The sequence below is a fragment of the Sarcophilus harrisii genome, chromosome 3 (genome assembly GCF_902635505.1).
Source record: "Sarcophilus harrisii chromosome 3, mSarHar1.11, whole genome shotgun sequence".
Lineage (NCBI taxonomy): Eukaryota > Metazoa > Chordata > Mammalia > Dasyuromorphia > Dasyuridae > Sarcophilus > Sarcophilus harrisii.
The window spans coordinates 88,212,859-88,225,345 of NC_045428.1; the positions used below are offsets into that span (position 1 = coordinate 88,212,859).

General features: G+C 33.7%; 1 protein-coding gene across 2 annotated transcripts in view; it reads left to right on the plus strand.

The window, feature by feature from the left end:
* VWA8 (von Willebrand factor A domain containing 8) overlaps positions 1-12,487 on the plus strand; it is a 398,466-nt gene that overhangs the window by 335,452 nt on the left and 50,527 nt on the right. For both annotated transcript variants that reach the window (XM_031958442.1, XM_031958441.1), the window contains exons 38-39: positions 8,320-8,428; positions 11,692-11,848. In XM_031958442.1, the coding sequence (XP_031814302.1) occupies positions 8,320-8,428; positions 11,692-11,848 (266 nt within the window). The remainder of the gene's footprint in view (positions 1-8,319; positions 8,429-11,691; positions 11,849-12,487) is intronic.

Genomic DNA, 12,487 nt, shown 5'->3' on the forward strand with positions numbered 1-12,487 from the left:
ATCTAGAACTAGAATGGAATTTGACAAAGATTAAATAAAAGCCAAAAGATGTGGATGATTTGGATAGGGAAGGAACAAAAGAAAGATGAAGAAATCAGCAGGTAGTTGTTATGGATATGCTAATATTTGGATTTTAGCATGACTAAAGTTTTAAGAAAAATAGAATCAATTTGGTTCCAATTGGTCAATGATGAACAGAACCCAGTGAAAGAACACTGGGAAACGAGTGTGGACTGCTTGCATTTTTGTTTTTCTTCCCAGGTTATTTTTACCTTTCTAAATCCATTTTTTCTTGTGTAACAAGAGAACTGTATAAATATGTACACATATATTGTATTTAAGATATACTTTAATATGTTTAACATGTATGAGACTGCCTGCCATCTAGGGGAGGGGATGGAGGGAAGGAAGGGAAAAGTTGGAACAGAAGTGTTTGTTATTGTTAAAAAATTACTCATGCATATGTTCTGTCAATAAAAAGCTGTAATAATAATTAAAAAAAGAAAAATAGGATCAGATTTTTGGAAAAGTCAGTTCATATAATAATATTGAGTTTTAAGTACTCTTTGTAACCTGATTAGTGTCTGAAACACTGAGACACCATTCAGATAGAAATAGATGTCCAGCAGGCAGCTGGAAATTCACAAAAAGAATGTGCTTGTGCACTCACTCTCTCTCTCTCTCTCTCTTTCACTGGCTCTTGCTCTCTCTCTATATATATATATATACATATATCTGCATAGAGTACATCCCAATGGAGAATGGATAGCCATTCAATCAATCACCAATAATCAAAATTTATTAAGATCCAACTACATTTTTGACAGATTCAGCAGGATGCCAAATGAGAAAGAAGAATCAAATTTAATAACTAAAAGCAATTAAGTTGCATTCCCAGGGATTTGTTCATTTGGGCTTTACTTTACCTAAGGAAAAATTTGCAGTCAGTGTGTTTTTTCAACCTATAATACCATTTCATAAGGAATTATAACCTGTAACTCTGGAACCTTTTTAGGTCATTTTACTTGAGCATAACAAATTCATCTTCCCATAATGATTGAGGATCTTTCTAAAATTGAGGGATTATCATAATATTCAATGGTCACCAATCACTTCTTTTTGATATAGTAATTTGTACAGAGAATTTATTCTCAGAATCTCATCTTTTTTTTTTACATTTTAATTTATCATTTTCTACTTTGATTTTTAGTTCCAAATTCCCCCTCCCACTCCCTCTCATACCCACTAAGAAGGCAAATAATCTGATTATAAATACAAAATCTTTGCATGCTAGTCATATTTTTAAAGCAAGAAAAATGAAATGAGAAAATTATACTTCTATTTGCATTCCAAATTCATCAGTTCCCTCTCTGTCAGTAAATATCATTTGTTATCAAAAATCTTTTGGAATTATTTTGGTATTATATTGATCAGAATAGTCAAGTCTTAAAAAAAAAGTTTTTTCACAGTTGATCATTATAGTATTGCTGTTACTATGCACAGTGATCTCCCATTTCTTCACATTTCACTTTGCATAAGTTCATATAGTTCTTGCCGTGGTTTTTTTTTCTGAAATCATCCCCCTTGTCACTTCTTATAGAATAATGGCATTCCATCACAATCATGTGCCACAAATTGTTCAGCCATTTGCTAATTAATGAGTATATCCTCGATTTACAATTCTTTGCCATCACAAAAAGAGCTGCTATAAAGATTTTTGTACATATAGGTCCTTTTTCTTTTTCTTTTTCTTTGGTCTCTTTGGGCTATAGACCTAATGGTAGTATTGCTGGGTCAAAAGGTAGGCATGATTTTATAGTCCCTTGGGCCTAGTTCCTGCTATTATATATATAATGTATTTATAATGAAAAATAATGTTCTCCAGAATGGTCAGACCACTTCACTATTGCTCTACCAACAGTTCATTAGTGTAACTATTTTCTCTCATCCAAACCAGCATTTGTCATTTTTGATAGATGTGAGATAGCATCTCAGAATTGTTTTAAATTGCATTTATCTAATCAATAATAATTTAGATTTCATGTGATTATAGTTTTGATTTTTTTTGAATATTACCTGCTTATATCTTTTGACCATTTGTCAATTGGGGAATGACTCTTATTTTTATAAATCTGAGTCAGTTCATATTAGTCTATATTTGAGAAATTAGATCTATATGTTGCTATATAATTTATATATACATATATATATATATATATATATATATTACTGCCTATGGTAACTTTAGCATGATGCAGTTTCTCTGATTAAGTCTATTCTTGCTTTTGCTTTCTCTGAGATCATGATTGCTACTTCTGCCTTTTTTTTGTTTTAGTTGAAACATATTAGATTCTGCTCCAGTCCTTTATTTTAATTCTGTGTGTATATGTGTTTCTATTTCAAATAAACAACATATTGTTGGATTCTGGTTTCTAATCTATTCTACTGTCTACTTCTGTTTTATGGGTGAGCTTATTCCATTCACATTCACGATTATAATCACTAACTGTGTCTTTCCCTCAGTCTTATTTTCTCATTCATATTTAATATCTTTGGCAATATATATGGATAAATAAATGAAAATGCAGTGCTAAAATTCATTAAGCATTGTATGCATTCCAAAATAGACTGCCAAACATGAATATAGATGTTGTGACCAGACAGACTGCACATATGGCCTTTACATAGTAGTAGTAGTAATATTTTTAAAGTCTTCCTGAACAAGAAATGTGCAGAACACAATTGCTTTTCACTCAAGAAAATAATCAGAATTTGTTGATAATAACAATTCCCACGTTGATCATGCTTTAGCAGCTTAGCATAGTTGACAGAGATATGGACTTATAGGTAGGAACCTTGAGTTGAATTCCTCCCTCCTATAATTTCTAGCTGTTATTGGCAATTTCTGAGGGAAAAAAGTCAAAGCATTTTTTTTCTTTGATGGAACTTGTACTCTTCAGATAGGCGATGGCTCGCAATGCCCAGCAATCTTAAGTCTTGCTGTATCAAGCATCCAGCTGGATGGATAGCAGTACATATGTGTTGCTGATACCCCCATGATCTGACTTAGCCACCAGGATTACATCCAGAATCATGTGTATCAGCTTCTTGGTGAATCCTGAGTTTGATTGAGGTGAAGCCTGCAGTTATTTGAACTATTAGTTGGAATTTCAGAGATTGATTGAGTCATTTGCTCCCTTGTTGCCTTCTGTTTTTCTACCCTGTCTCACTCTAAAGGGAAATTCTGATGAGCTGTAATTTACAAGATCCATATTTTTTCCATTTGAATTCATAGAGAAGTGAGCAACAAATGTTTAGTATACAGGACACTTCACCTAAAAGGAAGTGAATGTGGTTCTGTTCTGAGAAGCACATTTAGTGTTTTGGCATGTGGCTCCATGTGAGTTCTAAAAATTTTTTGAATCCAAGATTGTCTGTGGTCTGAAGAACTTTGATCCCTTTAAGTGAACACAGCAGTTTTACACTTCAGTATTTGGAATCGCTTTCTTGGTCTCTTCCAGATGGGACCAACCACTTTCAGGAAATGAGTTCCAACAGCTTCTCTCCAGATTTATATGCAACTCAAAAGAATTTATCAGTTTTCTGAATAATCAGTAGCATTGTATAGCACACTTCTGTTCCCTTACATAAATTATTTTAAACACTTTCCTGGTGTTGTTTTCAAAGTCAGTCCTGGATTAATATATGAAACCTTCCTTGCACCTTTTATGAGTCATTGTCAATTTATGTGAGATATGTGCTAAAGTGGGTATAAAAGCCCTTTGGCAAATATATTCCTTCCCAACAATTTAGAAAAATGCATTATACTCCCATGAGGGTGGATAATTGAATTCAAAAATGCCACAAGGAGAGAAAACACCCTAAAGTCTTTGTTTTCTGGTGTGTTGGTGTTAATGTTTGGGGAATTGGAGAAGAGGGGAGTCTGAGGGATGTTTTTGCATTAAATGAAAATATCCTTGGAATTAATTTTTGTGTACTTTTGTCATACTCTTGCTAAATTTAAGATACTTTAGTGCCTGAATTATGGATTGATATTTGGCTTCCATGTTGGGGGAAGTAACAGTGGGGCCATTTCTCAGATAGATGGACTGGCATGAAGTACAGATAGCAGAGGACTTGCCATTTCCATTCTATCCAGAATTTTTACTTACAATTTCTATCCCAAATTCCAAATGGGCAGGTGGGCAAGAAACTTCAGTCACATTATTTGGAGTTATATAGAGGATCTGCTTTAAGATTCAATGGGATTGTTCATTATTTTTATAAACAATGAACACTAATTTTCTTCAACCTTGTATTATCATTTTTAGTACTTAAATTTAACAAGCTTCTATTTTAAAATAAAATAAAATAAGTGGGTTTAGCGAAATATGTCCAATGAGCATAACTGCTTCTTGTTGGGGAGAAAATAAAAACATTAAACATTCTTTTCAGATGTAACTATAAAATACAGTCTTTCTTTTTTTTTTAAAACAAACATACTCAGACATATATCTAAATGACTATTGTTTTTCAAATAAGTTGTTGCTCAAAACATTTTTGGACTATTGTTTTTCAAATAAGTTGTTGCTCAAAACATTTTTGGAACCCTTTTGGAATTAACCTTCTAAGTGAAAGAGAGAGGGAAGAAGGAAGGGAGAAAGAAAAAAGGGAAAGGAAAGACAAGGGAATATAAAGAAGAGGGAGGGCAGTTTGTTTAGATCATAGAGTGCACAAAGAGGAATAATGTGTAATAAATATAGAAAGAGAAGTTGGGTTCGTTGTGAATGGCTTTCTTTGCAAAAGAAAGACTTTTAAAATTTGATCTTAGATATAATAGGAGGCCATAGCAGCTTAATGAGCAGGAGAATTAACATGGTCATACTGAGCTTTCAGAATCATAATTTGGTACATGCATGGAAGACATATTAGAGACAGGAAGAATAATTAGGCAGTGAGAGTGAATGATGAGGGCCTGAACAAGCATAATGGCCATGTGAATGGAGAGAAAAGAAGGAATGAAGGAGAAATTGCAGAGGGAGAATCAACAAGAGTTGGCAACTAATTAGGTATGTGGAGTGACAGATAGTGAGAAAGTTATGAACCTGGGTGACTAAATAGATATTCATACCCTTGAAGTTAGGAAAAGGAGTAACTTTTGCCCATCATTTTACCACCACTGATGATATTTTTTTAAAATGTGCAGTAGGTACTAAATGTACTTTAAAAAAGAGAAATTCCAAAAATATTTTAAGCAATGGCAAATTCACTATAATGTGTATAATTTCCAATATATGGCTAATTTGAAGAATGATAATAATTTGGATATTTTTTAAATAGTTGTTACTTCTAGAGAAATTTTATTCATTTTTTTCACAGTAAACAGACCAAAATTATATTTCAACCTCAAACTGTATTTTTTTTTTTTTGCTTTAGAATCAGAGTAGGAGGGGTACAGAGTTTGAGGGAGGGGACAAATAAATACAGGATACAACAAACCTCAAAACAATGCCTAAATATGAAGCAGCCTGGTTATTTGTGACCATGCCAGAATTCTTGAAGTGATTTCTTTTGTTATTCTGATAGTGGATAAATAAAATATTTGTTTACCTGATAGATATGAAAGGAGCCACAAGTGTTTAGAATTAATATCTTGAGCATTTATTTTTTTATAGAAATGTTATCAGATGTTCCACAAGAGATGTATTTTAATCATCAAAAACATTGTTTTGTATATTTAATGATCTTTGACAATCGTTAAAAGGTGGGTGGAGGGAAGAGATTAATTTTCACCCTTCCTAAGGCAGATTTTAAAAGCAGATTATTTATATAGAAATCTTATCTAAGGTTAAGTCCAGACTGCAGAAGAGTGACAGAATCATGAATAATTATATAAATTCTGTCAAAAACTTGCCAGTGCCACAAAAGTTGTAGGCAGGAAAACTCAATAAATTATATATTATCTCTTTACATTATTATAAATTATAAAGTGCATTTATTTGAACATAGGAAGAGGAGGCTACAGATTCAGTTGTAAGAACCCAATTTATTTCAGACACCTCAAATTTTTTCCCTTTGTGCAAAGTTTCATCCCTGTATCAAAGTTTACAAATTAGTGCATAAGTGAAAATAATAGCTAGCATTTGTATAACACTTTTAAGATTTGAAAAGCACCCAATAAAACTTTTATCATTTAATCTTCATAACAGCCCTGGAAGGTAGGTGCTGTGTTATCATCTCTATTTTACAATTGAGGAAACTAAGGCAGTAGGAGCTAAATAACTTGGCCAGGGTCACACAGCTAGTAAATGACTGAATTTCAACTCAAATCTTCCTGAATAAATGTTGGTTACGTTTTATGAAGAGTTTAAACAGCTGTGAAAGCAAGGATCAAAGAGGACTTATAATAGATTGATGACACTGAGAATTAAAAAAAAAGAGATAAATTGGAGAAATATTATAAAGGTAAACTCAAGCTTGGTGATAAATATGTATTTGAAAAAAAAGGAAAAGAGAAAAAAAATGAAGAAAGATAATCTCAAGGTTGGAGCAAATTGGCAGATTGTGCTACCCCAGGTTGAGGGAGTTAAATAAAAAGTAGGAATAGTTTTAGAAAGAAAAATGGCAAATTCATTTTGGACATGATGGGTTTGTGATATTGGTGGGGCGTCTTTGGGGAAGCATCTTAGGCATAAAAAAGACATAAAATGTCAGATTTGGATATATATATTTGGTCGTTATCTGCATATAAAATGATAGATAATTGGAATGATATTATCTGTATACTATAAAGAGAAGAGAATCAGAGAGAGACCATTAAGGAACAGCCATATTACAGAAGCAGAAGAAACAGAGAAGTAAAAGGAGAAACAAGAGCATTTGGTTGAAACTACTTTTAAATTGTATGAAAAGTGCCTGCTTCCATATAGGCTAATTTATTCTTTTATATTGTTTCTGACTCTTAAATAATCCCATAGAACAATTATCTGAGTTGAGAGTACAGCAATATTATACAGGCAGTAGAAATCCTTTCAGTTTTGTTTTCATCGTTTGATTCACTGATATTCTTCCAAATTAAATGGAATATGAAATTTGATTTCTCAACTGATAAGAGATATGAATAGATCTTTCTCAAAGGAAAAAAAACTATCAATAGCTATATGAAAAAAATGTTCCAAATCATTAATAATTAAAGAAATGCAAATTGAGGAAACTATGTCATATTCATTAGATTAGTGAAGATGACAAAAAAGGAGAATAACAAATGTTGGAAAGACTTCACGTAAAAAGTCACTTTGATGCACTCTTGATGGAGCTATCAATTGGTTCAACCATTCTGTCCAAATGTCTTGAATCATGCCCAAAGTCACTAAACTCTGCATACCTTTGGACCCGATGATATCACTATTAGGCCTGTACTTTAAAGAGATTACAGAAAGCTGAAAAGAAAATGTATGCAAAAATATTTACATCTGTTCTTTTTTATTGTAGCAAAGAACTAAAAATTAAGGGGGTACCAATCAATTGGGGAATGACTGGACAAATTATGTGTATGAATGCAATGAAATGTATTGCTCCATAAGAAATTCTGAAAGGGGAAAAAGTTGGAACAGAAGTGTTTGCAAGGGTCAATGTTGAAAAATTACCCATGCATATTTTCTGTCAATATAAAGCTAGAATAAAAAAAAAAAAAAAAAAAAGAACTGAAAGGGATGGATGATTTTAGAAAAACTTTAGTAAGCTTAGCTGAACGGTTGCAGAATGAAATGAGGAAAGAACTGGGAAAACCATTTATCACTATAATAACAATACAAAGACAAACAACTTTTAAAGACTTAAGAACTCTGATTGATACAGTGACAATTTATAATATCAGTGCTGAACTGTTTCCCACTTGCTAACTGAGAGGAGATAGATTCAAAATGGCTAATGATATATACATTTTTGGCCATGAACAATGTGTGAATTTATTTTTCTTGATTATATATACCCATTACAGGTTTTTTTTATTTTTCTTGTTTTTCTTTTTAGTTGGCCAGAATAGGAGAAAAAAAGTAAATACTTGTAAATTAAAAAATAAAACAAAAAATTTTTAATAATGTGAAAGCCAATATTATTATATATATATATATATATATATATATATATATATATATATTCTGTGGCCTGAGGAGCAAAGAATAAATTAGAAGTTCTTTAAGGTCATTTCCACTCTATACAGTATTTGGGATTTAAGGAAATACTTTTTCTCCCCTGACATTCAATTGCTAATGTTGAATAAGAGAATATTAATGTCTCAATCCTTTGATTTTTTTTTAGATAACAATCAACAGAGACAGCAATAAAGATGTGAGCTCCCCCAAACATGGAAAAGAGGATCCAGACAATGAACCCCATGTAGGAGGCAATACTTGGGCTGGTGGAACAGGTTGGTATTCACTTCTCTGAGGAGACATTATAATGAGTAGCTTCTATAAATTCTGTATGATCTCTGAAACCTCATGACTATCCAAAGACTGGAATTCCTTTTATAGCTCCATATCATAAAAGCCAGCCTGTCATTCTTCTTGCCCCAGGCTCTTTTTTAGCTCTGGCAGAGTGCCAGAAACCTGTAGAGCAGTTGTCTGCTCCCCAGGTGAAGGAAGAAGGATGGCCCCGCATGAATTTGATGGCTGTGGCCCATTCCTTCCTCTTGGCTGCCTGGCTAGTCCATTGTTCCCCATCTCAACCATCTTCCTCCTTCCTCTGTGGCAGCTTATAGTAGCTCCATCTGCTCTGACTCAGGAATACGGCCAAAATGTATGTTTGCTGCCTGATCTTATCATGGCCTATAAGGAATGTGAGAACATCATTCATCCTTCCCCTCCCCTCAGCTTAAGTGAACCCTGCTTCTAGCCTTTAACTTACATCTCTAGAGGCAATGAGCATCTACCTTGGGACAATGTGCTATCTAGCAGGCCTAAGGACATTGATCAATTTGTGAAATTTCAGCTGTAAAGCTGGGATATTTTTAGAAATGTACTTTAATCTTCAAATTAGTGTCAAGCTGATAAGACTTAATCCACCTGGAATGCATTGTAGAAGAGAGAGGAATAGATGGAGGGTTTCCCAGAATCAAGCTACTTGACCATTCTAGCATCTCATCTTAATTGAAAGTTGTTCATTTTTAAGGCCTCCAGTTCTACCAGCTAAAGAATTGAGGGATAAGCAAGTTCCTATTTTTGTAGAGATTCTACGGTTCAGCTCTTCATTTCTATTCTCTTTTTTCCTTTCATCTTTGTTTTTCTCTTCTATCATTCTTCTCACCAGGAATTTTCTAATTTGACCTCTCTTTTTACCTAAACTTTTCAGTTTCTTTTCTTTTCTTTTTTTTTTTTTTTTTTTTTTTTTTTGCTAGAGCCCCTCCACTGCTCAGAACCAGCTTTTTAAAATTAATCTCCTGTGTTCACTGCCTTCCTTATGTAGAAGTGCCCCCAAAGGTTTAGTTCAATTCAACATGCATTTATTAAGCCCCTACTTTGTGCCTTCAAAGTGGATATATAAACAAAAATGCAAGAATTCCTGCCCTCAAGGAGTCTGCATTTCCAGAGAGCTAATAATTTGGACACTTATATTAGCTATCAAGAGACATGAAGATTTGGGTGTGTCATGCTCTCCACCCAAAACTCTCTGAGTCACAGGTCACAGAGAAATCACTTTTCTCATCTTCCCTGCCACCAGGAAATATTGATGTCCCCAGTGTATCCTGTGACTTGCATCTAACCCATCAGTCATAGTATCCTCAAAATAGCTGTGGATCCTTTCACCAGTTCCAGAGATAATCTCAGCCTCATTCTTCATCTTCTCATACCTATGAATAAATTATTTTTGGAAAGGAAGACATTTTAAGAAAAGAGACTAAAAAAAACAGAGCAAAGACTAAAAGTTTTAAACACCTTACATGAGGGGATTATGACTTATTATAATCCTTTAAACATTGAACCCCCTCAGGAACTGGGGAAGGTTTATCCTATAGAAAAAAGAACTTAGATTTTTATCTGGCTTTAGATATTTGAAGTATGTCATGTAGAAGAGGGATCAAATTTGTTTTTCATAGACCCTGAAGGCAAACTGGCATCAGGTTAGCAGCTTTACTGAGACAAATCCAGAGCATTCTAACAGAACCTGTGTGATGGCCTGCCCTGTGAATACAGGGTTCGTGTCAATTCGTCTTCAAGCAGAAGTTAAATGACCATCTTGGTTGGATGCATTGTCAAAATGAGGTTTATTCAGTAGAAATTGAACTCTGAGATACTTTCCAATCCTGAGATTCTGTGATTTTTAGTTTCAAAATACTATGTGGGTGTGTGAGTGAAAAAAAGCCTTTTGGACATTTCCCTGAAGATTGTACCTTTTATATAATAATAAAGTAATTATGCAGATGTGTTGGGAGGAAAATTTTAAAACTGGTAATGCAATAAATATGTTTGTTGTGTAGATTATGCTGTAGATTGAGTCAAGAGATTGAGCTTTGTTATTGGATGACCTATGAATAAGTTAAGCCAGTCAAAATCTCTGTACATGGAATTATTGTTTATATTATACATACAAAATGTTATAAAGAAGAATAAGCTAATATCTGGGAAGTAATTTTTTAGCATTTTGATTTCTTGGTTTTTCCTTTAAACTAATTTGCATTTTATTACACATAGTAAATCTACCTGCACTTGAACAAAATATGTGACTCTGCACAGTCATTTAACCTCTCTCAGTCTCAGTTTCTTACCTGTAAAATGACTTTAATAGTAGCTTAAACTTTAGGGTTGATGTATGGATCAAATAAGATCAAATGTAAAATGTTTTGCAACACATAAAGCAAATATTAGCTAGTTATCATTGTTGTTAATACAAATATGCATGACTTATTATGTATTCAGTGTATAAAAGGTATGTTTACTTATTTATAGATTCATGGATTTCTGAAGCCTTTCCAGGGGTCCAAGGCCCATAGATGAGGACCCATAATTCTAGTTGTTATCCATTATTTTCAAAATACAGTTCTAACTATCCTAGAGTAGAGGTCAACTGTGAAGGCTGGGAACCAGATTTGAATATAAATTTTTAAAAATTGAACAAAATACATAAAAATTCAAAAACTACATAGAAAATGTTTATTTGTGATTTTTTAAGTCCATGTGTAGCAAGTAGCAGGGATCTATTTATTTATCCACTGGTATAAAGGATACAGAAAATAAAAAGCATTACCTTCAATAAACTTTCAGTATATTGGTGAGATGAGAAATATACAGACGAATATACAGATCACACAAGGCAGCTTGTGAATACCAAGGGTGTGGTATAAAAATTAAATGCTTTTGTAATAAAGAGAAATGTGGATTAGGAAGGATTTGGAGATTTGGAGAGATGGAAGAGAGTGGGAAAGATAGTCTTCCAAACATATAGTTACATTTTACTTAATTTATATTTTAATTCTATTATTTTAATTAATCCTATTATTATATTATATATATAATATTATAATGTTATATATTAATTAATCCTATATATTATATTATATAATCCTCTTATACATATATATAACATATATTATGTTTTAAAAGCATGTTACACACTTTTGAAAGATAACTTTTTGTCTGGGGCAAAAGCAAATTGACCACCCTGATTTCAATGTTTTGTGTTTTTTTTCTCCAGGAGGCAGAGACACTGCTGGTCTAGGTGGTAAAGGGGGACCGTACCGATTGGATGCAGGCCATAATGTGTACCAGATATCTCAGGCAGAGAAAGATGCCATCCCTGAAGAAGTGAAGAGGGCTGCAAGGGAGATGGGCCAAAAGGCTTTTCAAGAAAGGTTCTTATTCAATCTTTCTACATAGTAGAAATGTCCTGTTTCTTGAGTAACACAAGTTAATATTCATTGTTTTGAAATGCCATGGGTGGAATATGGTTATTTTCTCTTTGACTGACAAACGATTCCATATAGCACATTGGCAAATACGCGCTGAAAAGCTCAACTACCCAACCTGTCCTGTGGGGGTGTGGGTGTAAGCTAATAGAAAGTGTATAATAAACTCTTCATTGAGTGTACCCTGTATTTCACCTATTGCTGGGTATTGCCTCTGAGTGTTCTGTGAGATAAGGAAGACAGAGATATAAATATAAGCTAGAGGAGTCAGGGAAAACTTCTGAGAGGACCTGAGCCTTGAGGTGGACTTTGAAGGACAGCTAGGGATTTGGTGGAAGGGAAGAAAGACATTCCAGGTAAGGAGAAAAGCATGAGCAAAGACCCAGGGGTTGGCATGACGGTATCTCTTTGGAAATAGGAAGGAAACTGACTGGACAAAGTGGAGAGCATTTCTCTGAGGAGCAGAGATGCGCATAGAATATGGGCTGGGGGCTAGGATGCCCAGGTTCACTCTCTCCTTGTGCCTTGGTCGAGGGTCAAAAGAAAACAAGCTTGGTAGACCCACAGGGGGAGAAGGGGATCTTG